The sequence below is a fragment of the Pistacia vera genome, unplaced genomic scaffold (assembly GCF_008641045.1).
Source record: "Pistacia vera cultivar Batoury unplaced genomic scaffold, PisVer_v2 Contig259, whole genome shotgun sequence".
NCBI lineage: Eukaryota > Viridiplantae > Streptophyta > Magnoliopsida > Sapindales > Anacardiaceae > Pistacia > Pistacia vera.
In genome coordinates this window covers 445,569-469,198 of record NW_022196067.1, presented here as the reverse complement: position 1 = coordinate 469,198, position 23,630 = coordinate 445,569, and the positions used below count along the sequence as shown (strand labels likewise).

The 23,630-nt window shown below is 36.3% G+C and overlaps 1 protein-coding gene and 2 pseudogenes across 1 annotated transcript; all 3 read right to left on the bottom strand.

The window, feature by feature from the left end:
* Positions 1–367: 367 nt before the first annotated feature.
* On the bottom strand, positions 368–19,515 carry LOC116132675 (eukaryotic translation initiation factor 3 subunit C-like). The gene is given in 4 exon segments (XM_031418343.1): positions 368–1,563; positions 2,173–3,957; positions 4,078–4,137; positions 19,457–19,515. Coding segments are annotated over 3 exon segments (2,757 nt in total). The 5' UTR covers positions 4,102–4,137; positions 19,457–19,515; the 3' UTR covers positions 368–615.
* On the bottom strand, positions 7,863–10,017 carry LOC116132716 (annotated as a pseudogene).
* Positions 14,916–17,251, bottom strand: LOC116132715 (annotated as a pseudogene).
* Positions 19,516–23,630: the final 4,115 nt, after the last annotated feature.

Genomic DNA, 23,630 nt, shown 5'->3' with positions numbered 1-23,630 from the left:
TGTAGTCTGAAAGATTGATGTATAAACCCACCCATGGGCAGTCTTAACGGTAAAGGTAAACCAATGAGACTATAAATGGGTAATACCTTTCCTCATGATTTATGTGAGATTGATGTTAATGTATTGCTATTATTGGGTTTAAATTTAAACTTTAAATTACACTTGCAAAAAATGGTTAGCACAATTTTTAAACTATAAGATTAATACATTCGAAAAGTAAAAATTAAAATTTAATCTAAATTGTATAATTTTCAAGGCACATATATCTCAAACATACCAAAGTAGAGTAAAATATGCAAAAATTAGAATAACAGCACAATCACTTAAAAAAGGTCAATAAACACATTTCCAGAACCCTCTAATTGCAAAAAAAAAAATAATGCACATAACTGATTAGAGAAGCATAAGAAAATTCAATTCCATTCCCAATAAATATTTAAAAAAACCAAAGCAAGATTTCAGTTTACTACAAAACAGAGATCAGAACTGAAGGGATCCTCCAAAAACTGATGGTGATTCAACAGACTAAACTCTTTCTATTCGAAACACAACGACCACCGATCCGCAGATTCTTTTTCACCCTCTTTGAATGATAGTATTACTGCTCTGTTATAACTAAACTCGAACTCCCTTGTTAAGACTAACCATGCGTGCTGAACTATCCATCTGGGAAGCCCTCATGGCTGAATTCCTATAGCCTCCAGAATATCCGCTTGCTCCTCGTGATTGACCTGACCTGTCCCTAGAATATCCACCAGCTTGGCCTAGCCCCAACATCCTCCCGCCACCCGCATATCCTGATCGGTTATTACCTTGCCTTCCCTGAGTGTAAGACGAGTTGTCCTGCCACTTGCCAGCTTCAGCACCTGTCCCAGCATATTCCTGGTTGTCCCTCCGCCTATGAGACAGATCTAATCCGCCTCCTCCTATTCTCGTCTCAATTGCTCTTTCATTACTTTCAGCAAGAACTGACAGCTTCTCTGTTAACTGGAATGCCAGAGCCTGCAACCTCGAGTGCTCAATTTCATGGAAGACGATGCAACGCGTAGGCTGATCCCAACTAGCGTGAAGCTCCTCATTGATCATCATCTTACTAACAATGCTGTGAGTCTGGGCTTCCGAAATGTCAAACATTTTGGTGAGTTGGTCCAAGCTTAGTGAATCATAGGACGAGGAGTAGGTAAAAAGGTAAGTCCTCAAAGCTTCTTCCTTGATCTTGGCTTTAAGCATCTCAAGGACGTTCTCCCGGTTCCTGAGGAGCTTCCAGACATCCAGAGAGTTGATAACATCGAAGGCCTTCTGGAAATCTCCCTTGGTAAGTGCCCTGGTGGCTGCCATTACATGGTCCCTGACATTTTCTGGGGGACCGGTGAAAGTTTGTCTCTCACTCACCTCAAGCAATCGTCGGAACGTCTTGCTTATGACCTTACGTTTAGCTTCATGGGTGTTGGCTGCCATGTTAGGGACATCAAGTAGCATAGCTCAAATCAGATGAACAGCCTCCAGTAACTCAAGATTTATGTGCATATGGTATGGCATCTGACGTCTTCTTTCAAGCCTTTCCTGAAAAAAATCAATAAATTAAGATGAGTAAATTAACTTATTGCCATAATTCATTTTTAATGTGCTTCATGCCAATCCTTTGTTTTCCTTTTATAAAAGCTAAAAATTCGCCAAATTTTGAAATAGTCAACTTATCAACAAGCATATGGAAAGAGACCTGGACTTTTTAGTTCTCAAAGAGATCTCTCTCCTTTAATGGCACTTTAACACCAGAACAAATTCATTTTGCATGATTGCTATTTTCAATCAAAGAGAGATTTGAAGCTTAAACTACGTTTTGAGGGATGTCTTCAAAGAACAATAACGAAAACAGGACGAGAAAGGTCTGCCAAACATATTCTAGTATTTAGATATCTTGTTTTCAAATCTTACTATCATATTTAAATTTTATATCAAATAGGCACTAAATCAACTAGAAAATCAAACAGCAGTAATAATTCAATCACAGTTCTATGTTGAATGTCAACACTATGACATTCAGTTAAGAAATTCGGAAGAACCATCTGTCATGAAACACGAGAGAAAAACTTCCAGTCACAAAAGAAGTACCCATTAAGAATGTACATAGTATCAACTTACATATAAAAGGCCATAAGCTAAGATAAGTACCTGTTCAGGAGTCTTCTCATGGTATCTACTTTGGGAAACACCTTGGGCAAGCAACTCCTTCACCCTTCCACCTGAATACAGTTCAGAAAGGCAGCTATGTCCTTCGGCAACTAGTCCAACCCTAAATGCACATAGGCCAAGCTGCGCCATAGCCCTGTTGAAGAGTATCTGGGATAAAACATCCATCTGCTGAACATTATCCTGTAGATGACTCATTAGAAGCAAGTCACGGGCAGTTGAGAATTCATCCAGGAGTGCATGATGGTAAATATCACAAAGCATGGCACGGGCTTTTGTCCTCTCGTCTCCATGCTTGTATATGAGGGAAACAAGAATATCCATCATTGTTCTACTATTTTCAGGAAATGTGGGCTTTCGAGGCACAACCTCAGGAACAACAATAAATGCAGAAGGGCCCCTACTCTCCTCCTCCCCAGCTTTCTCTCCATCTCCATCCACTGCCTGTTCAGCCAATTTCCTCATAGCATCATAAACCTCTTGTGGCTTATAATAGATGAGCTCAACACGCCTTAGGGCTACCTTTGCAGCAGCTTTGAACTCTCCAACCCGCTCCAGATAGTCCTGCACATCTTGAGCAAGAACTGACAACATAGGCTCATCCCTGAGTCTTTCAACATACTCGCGTGTGTGCGGATCAATGCTTTGCAAGCTCTTGAAAAACTCTGTGTCTATCTTCTCAACAAAGGCAACCAAATTTCCCCATACCCGAATTGTCCCATTATAGTCTGCTGGCTTCTGTGTTTCATTCTCATCAGGTTCAATTGTGTCATTCACCACAATATTAGGATACTGAGTAAGAATGTCAAGTACGATAAGCATATTCTGCACACACTTCTTCCACACATTTATTGGCATGTGTCCACTAAGACCTGGATTAACATCAAACTGAGCAGAGATAACACTAAAAAGAATTTCCAGCTTCTGAGCAGGAGTCTTCGCAACCTTTGTCAGGAAGGTAAGCTGCTCAACTTGCTCAAACCTTCCAGTTCCCTTCCTACCACGAGCAGCCACAACCTCCTTAAACTTTTTGTTAACAGTTTCCCAGGTGACCTCACTAGGATTCTTGAATTGCTTGTCAATCAGCTTATCTTTCTTACTCAACTTCTTCTCCCAGCCCTTGTCATTAACATCATCATCTTCTTCTTCTTCCTCCTCCTCATCAGCATCAGATCCTTCTCCAATTCTAATGTTGTCAGGATCCTCCTCAAACTCTGATTCCTCATCTTCATCCTCCTCAGATTCCTCATCTTCATCCTTCTCCTCTTCACTCTCAGGATTCTCCCTACACTTATTAATCAAATCTTCATATTGCTTATTGTTCTTTTTCAGTTTCTGCTTCATGGAATTCAAGGCTTTCGCATTGCTGCTACTCATCTTCTTTTTAGCTTCCTTATTTGCCAAAGCTTGGTTCAAAAAGTCCTCCAACATCACAAGAGCTTTGATATATAGATTAGGAACCTTGACAGACTCAGTCACCCTCATGACCTTCTCAAGCTGCTTATTTATCTTGTCAAAACTCTCTTGCAAGCTAACCCAATCATTGATCTTCATAGCATTCTTCATCTGGTCAACTGTGGCAGTCATCTCTTCAAATCGTTTGTCCTTGGCTGACCTGACCACTCGCTTTTGACCATCAGAATCATCACTATCACTTGCCATGCCCTTCAGGTATCTGCTTCCAGCAGTTTCGGTGGTGGCCTCAGCTCCCCCAGTTTCAACCTCGTCCTCATAATCACTCTCCTCCTCCTCGGAGTCGCTACCACCCTATTTAAAACAAAGAAAAACTATCAAACCAAGAGAACAAAGAAACAGAGAAACCCATGACCAAAAGACTGCTTTATTCCAATAAACAATAAAGATATGAATATTCATTATGCCACCAACCTGAGTCCAGAAACGTGACGACATTCTCTTGTATGCGGGAAATCACAGAAGTGAAATAATCTGAAATCAAACAAAACCAAAAACAAGAACTGCATAAGTCCTAACAACCCAATCAATGAATCCATAATAAAGTAGCCACACCTATAAGCCCACTTCGAGAATACTATAACAAAAGTACATCCATGTAACAGTACCCCACAACCACAAGCACCAACTTCATTATCACAAAAACAAGCCCAAAAGAAAATAAACTTACAATTTCATGATATTTGCATATCAACAAAAATTTAGAACAAAACAAGAATATCAAAAAAGCTAAAACTTTATTTCACAGACAAATCAACATAAAAACAATAAATCTAGAGAATGTAATATTCTTATTTTCTCAGGGTTGATCAAATCCTCAAAAAAAATTAATCAACAAACAGTTTATTAGTGAAACTAACTATAACACGATAAACTAAAATCAATTAAAAACAAAAATTAATACAATCCAAAACGTAAAACTCATAAATCAGATCGCCCGAGCAATTTGACACACTCAAATATTGACAATTCCGATATCGGCATTCTCAGCTTCTTTACTTTTCCCAAAAAATTTCGGCAACCAAACAGAAAAAGAGACTGCCGAATGATAATGTGATAAAATATTCTTACTTGCTTGAGTTTATCGAATTCAAAAAAACAAATATGTAATCCACAATTAATTCGTTAATAAAACTAACTATAAAACGAGAAATCAAAATTATTAAAAATATTTGAACATAAAACAAAACGTAAGAACTGGAAAGCAGATCGTTCTATCAATTTCACAAACTCAAAATATGAAAAAAACCAAAATTCCGGTATCGGTATTCTCAGTTTCGTTTCTTCTTCAAAAGATTTCTCGGGAGCCAAACAGAAAGAGAAAGAGGGGAAACTGATTACCTGGCGTGTAAGATTGCAGAAGAACGAAGATGGCTGCGGCACTCACAGAGCGTTAGTGAAGAAGAGCGAGAGAGGGGGTTAGGGTTTGCTAAGTATAATCAAACAAAAGAGATGTTTCATATTGGACCGGGTTTACGTTTATAGAGGCCCATATTTATTTAAACCGACTTACTAGGTACACCCACTAATGGGGACGTGATTTCCAAATTAAAGGGGATTTTATCTCTAGTCCTATGAAAGTTTCCCATGAAAGTTTATTCGAATAATAACATTTGTTCTAAATTTAAAAATAAATAAGGCTCCGTTTGTTTCATTCTGTTAATACTTACAAAGCAGTGATCTTGAATTTTACATGAAACTCCCTCCCAGAATGCACAAGGGTCATCTGCATTTTGCCATGAATCCTTCAAGATTTGAGCACTGCAGCTGTGCCACCACATCATTTTCATTTAGTAAAATAATAATATTACTGAATATCTGAAGAAACAAATAATTTTTTTTTATTCTGAGATGTTTATTAGTACCATCAAAGTTCAGTAAGATCACTAAAACCTATTGAAATTATTCACAAATTTAAGATAAATTTCACAAATTCTTTTCAACTCTCGCGCGTAAAAATTATTCTTGTTAGCCCAGTTTAAGTCTGATTTCAAGTTACATTTCATAATTTTCATATATATATATATATATATATATGTGTGTGTGTGTTGAAGGGATTTATCGGGACAAGATTTTAAAATACGAACCTCATTAACCGCCCTCAGTTAATATTTACATCATCATGATAACACAAAAAAAAAAACTATAAAATTTTGTTCTATTATCAACCAGTAACATTAATAAAAAGAGTTCAGATTTTAAAAATTATACAGATGCCAACCCTGAGAATCGTATCACGATACTATACAATCATTCACATAAGACAATCAAAAGTTGGATCAAAATTACGAAACCTCGGCTAACAATTTACTGGCATTGATAAATATCACATAAACATTTTTCAATCAATATTACTACGTTTAAAACTACAAAATTTTGCTTTTAGTATTAATCAGCAAACGCCATAAACAAAGTCCAGGATTTTAAAACATTACAGACGTCACACTGAAATTGTACACAAATCATTCATAATAAATCGAAGTTGGATCAAAAAGAGACTAAAATTACCGTCTCCAGAGTCAGTAACACTAAGATGAATGAATTTGAGCACTAGCAACGCAAGAAGATGAGAGATCTGCAAAGAATGTCATGGCTACCTGCCTGCTGAAACTCCAATGAAATTAATTTGAGATATCAAAACATTACTCAATTTACCATTTATATATATATATTTTTAATATGAAGAATACAGCTTTGTCCGATCCTTTTACTGAAGTCTGTATCAAACAAACATTAAAAAAAGCTACATTTTTTACTTATCCTCCGCTGCAATCACAAATCAAGGAGGATTTTCCAATGGTTGGTATAGTAACACTTCGCATAGATAATGGCGAAACATATGGGAAAACTAGTATTAATTTCCAGTGTTTTAATATGATTGAGGATTTATTACGTAATATTTGATATGAATATTTCATGCGTGAATGTAAACCCCATAGTTGTATGAATGCGTTTCAAATTAATCGATCATACATAGTAATATCAAATTAATCATGTTAATATTTCCAACTAAGCAAATGAATATTGAGATATTGTGTTTAAACTATTTGCGCGACTATAACTAATCTTCAAGGCCTATTAAATCTCTACAAGTCCAATGATTAGGTAAATCACAAAGACAGGTGACTATTTTTTGAACTCAAATAAAGACATTTGGATACTCACCTAGATGGCTAAAGTCTTCTTGTCCGCACTCCACCACAAGGCTACTGGTTATAGTTGGAAGTTATGTAATTGTAAAAGGGTCCAATTTGGTTAAAACATTCTCCAGAATAAAGACCAATGAGGTTGGAGAATACCATGACAAATTCAAAGTGGTGATTATGTATGAAGAGCAAGTTTCCTTATTGACAAATGGATATTCTTCTCTGGGTCTAAAATACTGTGAGAGAAGTAAAGAGATATACATCTTACATCAAATATTTTTGGGTAAATTCAACGAAGTTACTGGTATTTTTCTCTTGTATCTATCACCTGGTTTTTATGCAAGTATTTGCAATTACTCGACAAAAACAATTTCTGAAGCACATACCAAGAGGTCCAAGACAGTGTAAGGATATGTCAATTAGCCATTCAACATGCTTAATACATAAAATTATTCTGGAAATGTAGTCTGAAAGATTGATGTATAACCCACCCATGGGCAGTCTAACGGTAAGGCAAACCAATGGACTATAAATGGGCAATACCTTTCTCATGATTTATGTGAGATTAATGTTAATGTATTGCTATTATTGGGTTTAAATTTAAACTTTAAATTACACTTACAAAATGGTTAGCACAATTTTTAAACTATAAGATTAATACATTCGAAAAGTAAAAATTAAAATTTAATCTAAATTGTATAATTTTCAAGCACATATATCCAACATACCAAAGTATAGTAAAATAGGCAAAAATTAGAAAACAGCACAATCACTTAAAAAGGTCAATAAACACATTTCCAGAACCCTCTAATTGCAAAAAAAAAATATGCACTACTGATTAGAGAGCATAAGAAAATTCAATTCCATTCCCAATAATTTTAAAAAACCAAAGCAAGATTTCAGTTTACTACAAAACAAGATCAGAACTGAAGGGATCCTCCAAAAACTGATGGTGATCAACAGACTAACTCTTTCTATTCGAAACACAACGACCACCCGTCCGCAGATTCTTTTTCACCCTCTTTGAATGATAGTATTACTGCTCTGTTATAACTAAACTCGAACTCCCTTGTTGACTAACCATGCGTGCTGAACATCCATCTGGGAAGCCCTCATGGCTGAATTCCTTAGCCTCCAGAATATCCGCTTGCTCCTCGTGATTGACCTGACCTGTCCCTAGAATATCCACCAGCTTGGCCTAGCCCCACATCCTCCCCCACCGCATATCCTGATCGGTTATTACCTTGCCTTCCCTGAGTGTAAGACGAGTTGTCCTGCCACTTGCCAGCTCCAGCACCTGTCCCAGCATTCCTGGTTGTCCCTCCGCCTATGACGAATCTAATCCGCCGCCTCCTATTCTCGTCTCAATTGCTCTTTCATTACTTTCAGCAAGAACTGACAGCTTCTCTGTTAACGGAATGCCAGAGCCGCAACCTCGAGTGCTCAATTTCATGGAAGACGATGCAACGCGTAGGCTGATCCCAACTAGCGTGAAGCTCCTCTAGATCATCATCTTACTACAATGCTGTGAGTCTGGGCTTCCGAAATGTCAAACATTTTGGTGATTTGTCCAAGCTTAGTGAATCTAGGACGAGGAGTAGGTAAAAAGGTAAGTCCTCAAAGCTTCTTCCTTGATCTTGGCTTTAAGCATCTCAAGGACGTTCTCCGGTTCCTGAGGAGCTTCCAGACATCCGAGAGTTGATGACATCGAAGGCCTTCTGGAAATCTCCCTTGGTAAGTGCCCGGTGGCGCCATTACATGGTCCCTGACATTTTCTGGGGGACCGGTGAAAGTTTGTCTCTCACTCACCTCAAGCAATCGTCGGAACGTCTTGCTTATGACCTTACTTTAGCGTCATGGGTGTTGGCTGCCATGTTGGACATCAGTAGCATAGCGCAAATCAGATGAACAGCCTCCAGTAACTCAAGATTTATGTGCATAGGTATGGCATCTAGATCTCTTCTTTCAAGCCTTTCCTGAAAAAATCAATAAATTAAGATGAGTAATTACTTATGCATAATTCATTTTTAATGTGCTTCATGCCAATCCTTTGTTTTCCTTTTATAAAAGCTAAAAATTCGCCAAATTTTGAAATAGTCAACTTATCAACAAGCTATGGAAAGAGACCTGGACTTTTTAGTTCTCAAGAGATCTCTCCCTTAATGGCACTTAACACCAGAACAAATTCATTTTGCATGATGCTATTTTCAATCAAAGAGAGATTTGAAGCTTAACTACGTTTTGAGGGATGTCTTCAAAGAACAATAACGAAAACAGGATGAGAAAGGTCTGCCAAACATATTCTAGTATTTAATATCTTGTTTTCAAATTTCTATCATATTTAAATTTTATATCAAATAGGCACTAAATCAACTAGAAAATCAAACAGCAGTAATAATTCAATCACAGTTCTATGTTGAATGTCACACAATGACATTCAGTTAGAAATTCGGAAGAACCATCTGTCATGACACGAGAGAAAAACTTCCAGTCACAAAAAAGTACCCTTAAGAATACAAGTATCACTTAATATTACATAAAAAGGCCTAAGCAAGATAAGTACCTGTTCAGGAGTCTTCTCATGGTATCTACTTTGGAAACACCTTGGGCAAGCAACTCCTTCACCCTTCCACCTGAATACAGTTCAGAAAGGCAGCTATGTCCTTCGGCAACTAGTCCAACCCAAAATGCACATAGGCCAAGCTGCGCCATAGCCCTGTTGAAGAGTATCTGGGATAAAACATCCATCTGCTGAACATTATCCTGTAGATGACTCATTAGAACAAGTCACGGGCAGTTGAGAATTCATCCAGGAGTGCATGATGGTAAATATCACAAAGCATGGCACGGGCTTTTGTCCTCTCGTCTCCATGCTGTAATGAGAAACAAGAATACCATCATTGTTCTACTATTTTCGGAAATGTGGGCTTTCGAGGCACAACCTCAGGAACAACAATAAATGCAGAAGGGCCCCTACTCTCCTCCTCCCCAGCTTTCTCTCCATCTCCATCCACTGCCTGTTCAGCCAATTTCCTCATAGCATCATAAACCTCTTGTGGCTTATAATAGATGACTCAACACGCCTTGGGCTACCTTGTCAGCCGCTTTGAACTCCCAACCCGTCCAAATAGTCCTGCACATCTTGAGCAAGAACTGACAACATAGGCTCATCCCTGAGTCTTTCAACATACTCGCGTTTGGTGACCATTTGGGCATCAATAATTTAATTTTTAATTTTCCTACTTACTCTAATATAAAATAAAATTATAAAGTCTAAAAAGATGAGGAAGAAATTAATTAAATTGATCCTCGCGTTTTTTAGACTTTATAATTACCTCTTCATCATAATTTATCAGCCTTTTTGTCTTAAGAGGATGAAAGTGTTTTCCATTTTTTAAATCCAATAGTGAGCCATCAATGCAAGTAGAGAAGAAACAATATAACTAATTAAGACATATTCGTCGTAGAAATAGAAGACTTCCTGCTGTAAGTTCAGTAACGAATAGAGGTCAGGCTTGAACGTGGGCGTGAAGGCGGGGAAGAAGTAGAAGAATGAGTCTTTTCCTCGACGGTTACGTCTTCAAGTGTACCGTTCCCCAACGCCTTTCACTGTGAGAAGCTTCTGAGGCATGCGAGAAGACAGCGCGACAAAACTAGTTCAGAAAAAACTAAAAAGTACTCCAAACTTAGAAAAAATAAATCACAGCATTTCTCTCTCTCTCTCTCTTTTCAAATAAATTAACAATATGAAACATTCCAATATCATCAGCAAAAGGTAAGCTGCCCATAATATTATTCATTTATCAGCGACAAACTTGCATGTTAAAACTTGGAAAGTTCGAGGAATTGTATTTTCAATTCATTAATTTATAATTAAAAGAGACGTTTAGATCATATAATGTTTTATTAGAGGATATATTATATTAACGGAAAGAAAAATCATCTTAAAGTTTACTGAGAATGTTTAGAAAATATATTTGATTGGTTCGAATAAATTGATGAATAATATATTTAATTGGGAGGATAAATAGGTGAGTATGTTATATAAATTACTAAATTGTCTTCCTTTTTAAATATTAATGTAATAGTGTTTATTATTATTATTTTTTGAATCATCCCTTTTAACCCCTTACATTTGAAATTTTGCTAAAATACCTCAACCATATAAAACTTTAATTTAGAGCAAAATCACCCCCGCCACCCCCAAGCCACTACCAACAGCCAGCCACCACCCCCAAGCTAAATCTTTTGTATCCCTTTAATTATGTCAAGTATATGATCTCAGAATATTTTAGATATTATATAATCTTCTAATTATATCAAACACAATATTTGTAGTCTGTAACTAACATAATGAAGAGATTCAAGAGATCATATACTCCCTATATAAAGATTATAACTTCTTAGTGATAAATCAATGAATTTAAAATATACAAATATTCAATTAAACACGTAAGTTTGTTCGAACACCCCTGATCACAAAGAGAGAGAGAGAGAGAGAGAGAGAGAGAGTTTAGCTGGAGTAACAAGATGTTGCTCAGACTTACCAAATTGAAAATGTTAAATTTGTAACATGTATAAGCTTTATTTTCCATCTAACAAATGCGTTTCATATATAGTTTCCGAGTAACGATTCTTTTAATCGACCAAAATACGTTCCATGGACGTCTCTGTAAAAGCAATTTTTATATGAAACGCGTTTGTCCTATATTGCCAACTTTATTGATTTTCCATCAACTTTTCTTTTAAGTTTCTATTGAATTTAAAAGTGTAACCCACCATCTGGGCATCAATAATTTAATTTTTGAATTTTCCTACTTACTCTAATATAAAATAAAATTATAAAGTCTAAAAAGATGAGGAAGAAAAGGCAAGATAGTGACCCATCAATTTAATTAATTTCTATATAATAAAATTTTAGCAAATTCATGATACTATGAATCTAAGAATGTCTATCTTAATTAAAATAATCAATATTAGTGTAACATTTCACTCTAAAAGGCACTAATCAGTCACCCACTATCTCAATTAAAATTTCCGTAATATTTTACATTCATATTATTAGTGTTGAGATTTCCTAAATATTGTGTAATCATGTAAATCTTATGTAATCCTTTAGTTATGTCAAGTATGCAATCTCAGAATATTTTAGATATTATGTAATCTCTTAATTATGTTAGACACAATATTATATAAAGACTTTAACTCCTTAGTGATAAATCAATGAATTGAAAATATACAATTCTTTAATTAAACACGTCAGTTAGTTCAAACACCCTCGATCACCAAAAAAAAAAAAAAAAAAAAGGTTTAGCTGAAGTAACAAGATGTTGCTCAAACTTACCAAATTGAAAATGTTAAATTTGTAACATGTATAAGCTTTATTTTCTGTGTAATAAACTTGTATCATATATAGTTTCCGAGTAAAGATTCTTTTAATCGACCAAAACACGTTTCATAGACGTCAACGGCTCCCACTCGACTCTGAATAGGTTCGCCCATGGTTAAAGGTGAAGCTATCATTCCTTTGTTTTATACTCAAAATATCCAGAAATTTGTGTGGGTTAAGTCAAAGATTTAACTAACAGTTGTTTTACGTTTATTTTGAGGGTTAGGGCTCGTTACGTCCCTTAACTTGATTTTTTTAAATAATTTTTCTTCGTTAAAATAAATTAATAAATAAATAGAACCAAATATTATTCTGTTAATACTTACAAAGCAGTGATTCTTGAATTTTTACATGAAACTCCATCCCAGAATGCACAAGGGTCATCTGCATTTTGCCATGAATCCTTCAAAGATTTGAGCACTGCAGCTGTGCCACCACATCATTTTCAGTTAGTAAAATAAATAATATTACTGAATATCTGAAGAACAAATAATTTGTTTTTATTTCTTGAGATGTTTAATTAGTACCATCAAAGTTCAGTAAGATCACTAAAACCTATTGAAATTATTCACAAATTTAAGATAAAATTTCACAAATTCTTTTCAACTCTCGCGCGTAAAAATTAATTCTTGTTAGCGACAGTTTAAGTCTGAATTTCAAGTTACATTTCATAATTTTCATATATATATATATATATATATATATGTGTGTGTGTGTTGAAGGGATTTATCGGGACAAGATTTTAAAATACGAACCTCATTAACCGCCCTCAGTTAATAATTTACTATCATTGATAAACACAAAAAAGAAAAACTATAAAATTTTGTTTCTATTATCAACCAGTAGACATTAATAAACAAGAGTCTAGATTTTAAAAATTATACAGATGCCAACACCTGAGAATCGTATCACGATACTATACAATCATTCACATAAGACAATCAAAAGTTGGATCAAAATTACGAACCTCGGCTAACAATTTACTGGCATTGATAAAATATCACATAAACAATTTTTCAATCAATATTACTACGGCATTAAAACTACAAAATTTTGCTTTTAGTATTAATCAGCAAACGCCAATAAACAAAAGTCCAGGATTTTAAAACATTACAGACGTCAACACCTGAGAATTGTAACACAATCATTTACATAATAAAATCAGAAGTTGGATCAAAAAGAGACTAGAAAATTACCGTCTCCAGAGTCAGTAACACTAAAGATGAAGTGAATTTGAGCACTAAGCAACGCAATGAAGATGAGAGATCTGCAAAGAAATGTCATGGCTACCTGCCTGCTGAAACTCCAATGAAATTAATTTGAGATATCAAAACATTACTCAATTTACCATTTATATATATATATATTTTTTAATATGAAGAATACAGCTTTGTCCGATCTCTTTTACTGAAGTCTGTATCAAACAAACATTAAAAAAAAGCTACATTTTTTACTTATCCTCCGCCTGCAAATCACAAATCAAGGGAGGATTTTCCAATGGTTGGTAGTAGTTACACTTCGCATACTGATAATGGCGAAAACATATGGGAAAACTAGTAGTAATTTCCAATGTGTTTTAATATGATTGAGGATTTATTACGTAAATATTTGATATGAATATTTCATGCTGTGAATGTAAACCCCATATTAGTGTATGGAATGCGTTTCAAATTAATCGATCATACAATAGTATATATCAAATTAATCATGTTAATATTTCCAACTAAGCAAATGAATATTGAGATAATTGTGTTTAAACTAATTTGCGCGTACTATAACTAATCTTCAGGGCCTATTAAATGCTCTACAAGTCCAATGGATTAGGTAAATCACAAAAGTAGCAGGTGACTATTTTTTGAGACTCAAATACAAGACATTTGGATAACTCACCTAGATGGCTAAAGTCTTCTTGTCCCGCGACTCCAGCCACAAGGCTACTGGTTATAGTTGGGAAGTTATGTAATTGTAAAAGGGTCCAATTTGGTTAAAACATTCTCCAGAATAAAGACCAACTGAGGTTGGAGAATACCATGACAAATTCAAAAGGGTGGTGATTATGTGAAGAGCAAGTTTCCTTATTGACAAATGGATATTCTTCTCTGGGTCTAAAATACTGTGAGAGAAGTAAAGAGAATATAACTTCTCTACACATCAAATTTTTTTGGGTAAATTTAACAAAGTTAACTGGTATTTTTCTCTTGTATCTATCACCTGGTTTTTATGCAAAAGTATTTGCAATTACTCGACAAAAACAATTTCTGAAGCACATACCAAGAGGTCCAAGACAAGTGTAAGGATATGTCAATTAAAAGCCATTCAACATGCTTAATACATAAAATTATTCTGGAAATGTAGTCTGAAAGATTGATGTATAAGCCCACCCATGGGCAGTCTTAACGGTAAAGGTAAACCAATGAGACTATAAATGGGTAATACCTTTCCTCATGATTTATGTGAGATTGATGTTAATGTATTGCTATTATTGGGTTTAAATTTAAACTTTAAATTACACTTGCAAAAAATGGTTAGCACAATTTTTAAACTATAAGATTAATACATTCGAAAAGTAAAAATTAAAATTTAATCTAAATTGTATAATTTTCAAGGCACATATATCTCAAACATACCAAAGTAGAGTAAAATATGCAAAAATTAGAATAACAGCACAATCACTTAAAAAAGGTCAATAAACACATTTCCAGAACCCTCTAATTGCAAAAAAAAAAATAATGCACATAACTGATTAGAGAAGCATAAGAAAATTCAATTCCATTCCCAATAAATATTTAAAAAAACCAAAGCAAGATTTCAGTTTACTACAAAACAGAGATCAGAACTGAAGGGATCCTCCAAAAACTGATGGTGATTCAACAGACTAAACTCTTTCTATTCGAAACACAACGACCACCGATCCGCAGATTCTTTTTCACCCTCTTTGAATGATAGTATTACTGCTCTGTTATAACTAAACTCGAACTCCCTTGTTAAGACTAACCATGCGTGCTGAACTATCCATCTGGGAAGCCCTCATGGCTGAATTCCTATAGCCTCCAGAATATCCGCTTGCTCCTCGTGATTGACCTGACCTGTCCCTAGAATATCCACCAGCTTGGCCTAGCCCCAACATCCTCCCGCCACCCGCATATCCTGATCGGTTATTACCTTGCCTTCCCTGAGTGTAAGACGAGTTGTCCTGCCACTTGCCAGCTGCAGCACCTGTCCCAGCATATTCCTGGTTGTCCCTCCGCCTATGAGACAGATCTAATCCGCCGCCTCCTATTCTCGTCTCAATTGCTCTTTCATTACTTTCAGCAAGAACTGACAGCTTCTCTGTTAACTGGAATGCCAGAGCCTGCAACCTCGAGTGCTCAATTTCATGGAAGACGATGCAACGCGTAGGCTGATCCCAACTAGCGTGAAGCTCCTCATTGATCATCATCTTACTAACAATGCTGTGAGTCTGGGCTTCCGAAATGTCAAACATTTTGGTGAGTTGGTCCAAGCTTAGTGAATCGTAGGACGAGGAGTAGGTAAAAAGGTAAGTCCTCAAGCTTCTTCCTTGATCTTGGCTTTAAGCATCTCAAGGACGTTCCTCCCGGTTCCTGAGGACTTCCAGACATCCAGAGAGTTGATGACATCGAAGGCCTTCTGGAAATCTCCCTGGTAAGTGCCCTGGTGGCCGCCATTACATGGTCTCTGACATTTTCTGGGGACCGTGAAAGTTTGTCTCTCATCACCTCAAGCAATCGTCGGAACGTCTGCTTATGACCTTACGTTTAGCGTCATGGGTTTGGCTGCATTTAGGGACATCAAGTAGCATAGCGCAAATCAGATGAACAGCCTCCAGTAACTCAAGATTTATGTCATATGGTATGATCGACGTCTTCTTTCAAGCCTTTCTGTAAAAAATCAATAATTTAAGATGAGTAAATTAACTTATTGCCATAATTCATTTTTAATGTGCTTTCATGCAATCCTTTGTTTCCTTTATAAAGCTAAAAATTCGCCAAATTTTGAAATAGTCACTATCAACAAGCATATGGAAGAGACCTGGACTTTTTAGTTCTCAAAGATCTCTCTCTTTAATGGCACTTAACACCAGAACAAATCATTTTGCATGATTGCTATTTTCAATCAAAGAGAGATTTGAAGCTTAAACTCGTTTTGAGGGATGTCTTCAAAGAACCAATACGAAAACAGGATGAGAAAGGTCTGCCAAACATATTCTAGTATTTATATATCTTTTTTCAAATCTTACTATCATATTTACATTTTTATCAAATAGGCACAATCAACTGAAAATCAAACGCGTAATATTCAATCACAGTTTATGTTGAATGTCACCCTATGAAATTCTTAGAAATTCGAAGAACCATTGTCATGAAACAGAGAGAAAACTTCCAGTCACAAAGAAGTACCCTTAAGAATGTACATTATCACTTACTATAGAAAGGCCATAAGCCTAAGATAATACCTGGTACAGGAGTCTTCTCATGGTACTCACTTTGGGAAACACTTGGGCAAGCAACTCCTTCACCCTTTCACTGATACAGTTCGAGAAAGGCAGCTATGTCCTTCGGCAACTAGTCCAACCCCTAAATGCACATAGGCCCAAGCGCGGCCATACCTGTTGAAGAGGACTGGGATAACAACATGCCATCTGCTGAACATGATCCTGTAGTTGTCAGTAAAGCAAGTCACGGCAGTTGAGATTCATCCAGGAGTGCATGATGTAAATATCCAAAGGCTGCCCGGGCTTTTGTCTCTCGTCTCCATGCTGTATATGAGGGAAACCAGAAAATATCCATCATTGTTCTACTTTTTCAGGAATGTGGGCTTTCGAGGCACAACACTAGGAACACACTAAATCAGACAGGGCCCCGACTCTCCTCCTCCCCAGCTTTCCTCGCCATCTCACCACTCCTGTTTCAGGCAATTTCCTCATATCATCATAAACCTTCTTGTGGCTTATAATAGATGGGGACTCAACCGTCCTGTGGGCTACCTTGCAGCCCGCTTTGGAACTCTCCAACCCCTCAAATAGTCTGCACATCTTGGCACGAACTGACAACTAGGCTCATCCCTGAGTCTTTCAACATCCTCGCGTGTGTGCGGAATTCATGGCTTGCAAGCTTCTTGAAACTCGTGGCTATCTTCTCAACAACAGGCAAACCAAATTTCTCACCATACCCGAATTGTCCCATATCTGCCGGCTTCTTGTTTCATTTCATCGAGGTCAATTTTGTTCCATTCACCCACAAATTATGATACTGAGTAGAAGTCATTACGATAGCATATTCTGCACAACCTTCATTACCTCTTTCCACACATTTATTGGCAGTGTCCACTAAGCCTGGCATTAAACATAACTGAGCAAGATAACACTAAACTAAGAATTTCCGCTTCTGAGCAGAGTCCCGTCGCAACCTTGTCAGTGAAGGTAGCTGCTCAACTTGCTCAAACTTCCAGTTTCCCTTCCTACCACAGCAGCCACAACCTCCTAACTTTGTTGTTAAACAGTTTCCCAGTGACCTTCACTAAGGATTCTTTGAACTTGGCTTGTCAATCAGCTTATCTTCTTACTCAACTTCTTCTCCCAGCCCTTTCATTACATCATCAGCTTCTTCCCCCCTGTCTCCTCCTCCTCAATCAGCATCAGATTCCTTCTCCAATTCTAAGTTGTCAGATCCTCCTCCAAACTCTGAGTCCCTCATCTTCATCCTCCTCAGAAATGTCCTCATCTCTTCCGCTTCTCCTCTCACTCTCAGGATCTCCCTACACTTAGTTAATCAAATCCTTCATAATTGCTTATTTTCTTTTCAGTTTTCTGCTTCATGGAATCAAGGCGTTCTGCAGTTGCTCTACTCTCTTCTTTTTAGCTTCCTTATTTGCCCAAGTTGTTCAAAGCTCCTCCAACATCCACAGAGCTTTTGATATATAATTAGAACCTGAACAGACCTCAGTCACCCTCCGTGACCTGCTCAGCCTGCTTATTTTATCTTGTCAAAACTCTCTTGCAGCTAACCAATGCATTGAGTCTTCATAGCATTCTTCACTGGGTCACTGTGGCAAGTCCATCTCTCTCAAAATCGTTTGTCCTTGGCTGACCTGACCACTCGCTTTTGCCATCGAATCATCACTATCACTTGCCAGCCCTTTCATGTATCTGCTTCCAGCAGTTTCGTGGTGGCCTCAGCTCCCGCCAGTAGTCAACCTCGTCCTCATAATCCTCTCCTCTCCTCGTGCGCTACCACCCCTATTTAAACAAAGAAAAACTATCAAACCCAGAGAACAAAGAACAGAGAAACCCATGACAAAAGACTGCTTTATTCCATAACAATAAAGATAGAATATTTCATTAATCCACCAACCTAGCCAGAAACGTGACGACATTCTCTTGATGCGGAATCACATGAAGTGAAATAATCTGTAAATCAAACAAAAACGCAAAACAAGAACTGCATAAGTCCTACAACCAATCCATGTCCAATACCCTGAAGCCGTACACAAGCCTAACCATCTTTCGAGAATCATAACAAAGTACCATCCAGTACGTACCCCCCCCCACCAACACAAGCACCAACCTCATTATCACAAAAACAAGCCCAAAAGAAATACACACTTACAATTCATGTATTTGTCATATACACAAATTTAGAACACAACGAATATCAAAAACGCTAAAACTTTATTTCACAGACAAATCACACAAAAACAATGAATCTAAGAATTAATATTCTTATTTCTTAGGGTTGATTCACATCCTTAAAAAAAATTATTCAACAAATTTTTATTAGTGAAACTCACTATAACCCGATAAACTAAAATCATTAAAACAACATTTACACCCAAACGAAAAACTCCATAATCAATCGCCCGAGCATTTGACACCTCTTACATATTGACAATTCCGATATCGGCATTCTCCTTTCTTTCTTTCCCAAAAAATTCGGCAACCAAACAGAAACAGAGACGCCGAATGATAAGGTGATAAAATATTCTTACTTGCTTGAGTTTATCAAAATTTTTCAAAAAACACATATGTATCCACACTTACTTCGTATAAAACGAGAATCAAAATTATAACAATATAATTTGAACATAAAACAAACTGAAGAACTGAAGCATGATCGTTCTACTATCATTTTCACAAACTCAAAATATGAAAAAAACCAAATTCCGGTGACGGTATCTCAGTTTCGTTTCTTCTTCCAAAGATTTCTCGGGAGCCAAACAAAAGAGAAAGAAGAGACTGTTCCTGGCGTGGTAAGATTGGAGAAGAACGAAGATGGCTGCGGCACTAACAGAGCGTAGTGAGAAGAGCGAGCAGAGGGGGTTAGGTTTTGCTATATAATCAAACAAAGAGATGTTTTTCATATTGACCGGGTTTACGTTATAGAGCCCTATTTTTAAACCCGACTTCCTAGGTACACCCACTAATGGGACGTGATTTCCAATTAAAGGGGATTTTATCTCTAGTCCTATGAAAGTTTCGCCAGAAAGTTTATTCGAATATAACTTTGTTCTAAATTTAAAATAAATAAGGCTCCGTTTGTTTCATTTGGGAATACTATTATTAGAATATTCCTAACAAAATTAAACATTAAACTTTCAAAAACTCACAATATTATCCAATATTTCACACGTCTTTTTAAACCCTTAATTTATTAATTTAATTAAATACTCTTAAATATTTTTTTTGAAATTGCACAAACCCCCTTACAACCCACTATAATAGATTCCTGTCACCACTGTCGAAGATGCCAGAATCTGGTATAAGGCGCACTACGGATTGAATCTGTCGATTAATCACCGATCTAGCCTTTTCCGTTGAGAGCCATTAGCGTACTATAATTAGAAAAAAAAATTATATAGGTCGGGTCTCTTTATTGATGGGCCCATACTTATTCAACTGACTTACTAAGTACCCCATTGCCTTGATTTCCTTTTTATGCTCTAATAAATTTGTGACGAGACGTGATTTCAAAAATCACAATAATACTACACTCACAATATTTCTTACTAACTTTCTCTCACAAATACGATGTGTTTTTGTATTGGTCAGCTTGTACTGAATCTCGCCTGCCAACAATGGGTCTCCTTGACCAATTGTAAGCTTCACGTCATGTTTGTAGAGAAAGTTGGGAGAAATGTTTGTCACCCTATCTTTATTCGTCAAAATTAAGTTTGACACTAAATACATGTGTTTTCCATCCTTGATTTTTCAAGAAATAAAAAGGTTTTTTTTTTAAATAATTGAGGTATTCGGGCATATTGTGAGTCTGCCTAATTCTTAGAGTCATAGAACACTCTACAAGCAAAAACCAAGGTATTGTACAATTATGGTAGGTGTCTCTCTTAGCGACTTAGACAAATTGTGTTTTTTTATCTCCAACTCTTTTGAGGTTGAAAACAATGACAATTGTCAAAATTAAAGTTTGACATCTAAATACATGTGTTCACCTTGATGTTTCAAGACAAATAAAGGTTTTTTTTCTTTTTTTTCTTTTTTTTAATAATTGAGGTATTCGGGCATATTATAGGTCCGCCTAATTCTTAGGTATAGAACACTCTATAATCTCAATAGACTGTAATTGTACATTATAGTAGGCGTCTCTCCTGCGACCAAACACAATTGTGGTTTTTTACTCTCCACTCTTTGAGGTTGAACACAAATGACAATTGTTTTCTTGAAATTTTACATATAAATCAATCTCTCCTACTGTTAACCAACAATGGGTTGACCGAGTGATAAAATGCTTGGGGCCAAGGAGTTTTGCTCTCCTTGTGGTTTTGAGGTTAGATCACAAGAACGTTTGCTAATATTGTTGGCCAGACTATAGGGTTTTGCCCTATTTTGAAGTCTTGTTCGGGTCGGGGGACTAGTCGAGGTATGCGTCGCTTGCCTGAACATCTCTGGTCACAAAAAAAAAAAAACAAAAACCACTCCCCACATTAATGAGTTTGTTAATATTAATATACTAAGAATTTATAACATGAACGACCTTTGAGTGGTTCAATAGGGACTTTTGGGTGTATTACTCAAGTGTTATGAGTTCAAGTCCTCCTCTTACTGATATGGTAGCCACTGAAGATTATAATCTGACTGGGTAATAAATATTTGCTTAGTTGTCTTCAGTCCGTTCATTTAATTTAAAAACTTATATGACTATAATTGATGGCATTTTTTGTTATTTATTTAATTACATTTAGGGTAGATTATTGTTCTAACCCAAATAATATAAATATAATTGAAATTATTAATAAAAACCTGGGAGTTACGGTATGATGCAGGGGAGGACAAAAAGCCATTATAGTATTAATGTAGCTAACCCATAATCTTCGTACTCATAGTAATACATAAATTATACATTTAGGGTTCAAGCTATAATAACTTAAATTTTTTACTTAATTTAAACATTATAATAGTCATTTATACCAATCAAATCAATGGTTTTAAATGGTGGGTGGCACATAAATAACCACGTGCACTATCCTTTACAACAATTAAAATCAAAATGCTGAAAATTTAAATCACTATTCGAGTAAAAAACTCAGTTTGATCTAGCATGACCCTATGATATCTAATGTAAAATATCTCCTCTATTTATCTGAAGTTATTGTCATTTACTCTTGATACGTTTATAAATCCTAAACACTGAAAATGAGGGACAAGGAATGTATTCCTAAAACACTTTTTAATTCGGTATTGAAGAAATTCACTCCAAGTCCCTAAACACTTGGTTTATGGAATGTGGAAAGCAATGGGGTCTGTTCGACCCAAACAGTTTCCAAGGATGGAGAGCGTCAGACATTCGCCCAAGCCCTCCAAGTCCAAGCACAACAAGGAAGCTCAAGTCCCACAAAAGAAGCTCAATGTTCAAATGTCAAATTTGGCCCAATTTGCATTATAAAGGGGAAAGTTCCACATGACCCCTTATTAGATCATTTGCATGATTCTAAAGGCCCAATTCTTACGCCCTTATTATTAGACTTAATTAGGACCATTGATTAGCTTTTGATCTAATGAAGCAAGCCTTAGACAACTAATGGGGCGTTAAAGAATAGATCCTAGACAAGGAATTGTGTCTCTTTTTGCATTAAAGAAGGCATGACTTTGCTTTTTGAATGAATAACTTGTAATATTTAGCTAATTTTATTTCATTTTCTTTTATTTGTAATTTACTTGTTTATCTTTGTATTGCCTATAACGGCAACTATTTATTGTATCATTAGCTTTTTGAAATATATAAATTGGTTTTATCCTTTGAGAGAACTTTTGTGTTCTTGATTGTGCCTTCTTTATCCAGTCTTGGCAAGGGGATTTGATGGTGAATCAATTCAGTTGGTAGAGCAATCCTTTAGGCTTAAGTGTTTCTACTTGTCTTGGTCTGGATTTACAAGAGTGTGAGTTTGTTCATGTTTTAATGTTTGGGCCGAATTTCAACTAGGTTTTAGGGCATGTTTTGTTGTTGATGTTGGATATGGATCATTTGGTATCAGAGCATAGATTGTGAATTAGAGTAGAATTGTTTTACGGGTTGAACTTGTGTAGTTTTGGTCGGAAATTGAGTTGAGGTTGCAATTTGGAAAGTGTTTTTTCGTGAGTTGTTTTCCTCTCATTTGCACGTCATTGAACTTTTTTTGTTTTTGTTCTCTTTCCTCAAACATTATTACCCTAACTCCTCCTTTACATCTTTCCTTCTACCAATTCCCTCCAATTCCACAAACCCTTCCTTCCCACCAAACTAACCATAACCTTAACCAACCCAACATACTTAATCAGTCTAATCTTACTAAAAAAGTAGCATTCTAGATTACTATCACTTCACTCAAATCACCACAACTTATACACTTCCGCCTTCCTCCCAAATTTCACTTTTCCCATATTCAAAAAGTATGTGCTCATTCGAGGTTACTGTTCACAAAACCAACTCACCCAAAGTTCATGGCAACAAACCCTAACCTCTTCACCTTCACTTCACCTCCACCCCTAATAGAGTTTGCCAACCTAAGTACAAGTGAAATTGATGCGGTTAGCAACAAATAATATATGATGGCCATGATGGTTAACATGTCTAAGGACATAGCCAATTTATCCCAACCCAAACCATCCATGTAGAAACCTCCAACCACCACAATAGGACGAGTACACTCCACCATAGAAACCCACCCACGAGTGGAGAGATAAAGATAAGTTAATGCTTCCTCTAGTAAACCGCGCACCTAGGAGGAAAGAGAACTTTGGATGATACGGGTATTAAGATAGACTTACCCGAATTCATGGAAGTCTTGACCCAATGACTTCGTTGATTGTTGCATAAGATTGATAGGTTTTTGAATTCAAAACTACAATGATAGAAAAGATGCAAAGTGGCCATATTGAAGTTCAAGAGTATGCCTCCTTGTGTAGGAAAATACAAGAAAAAGAG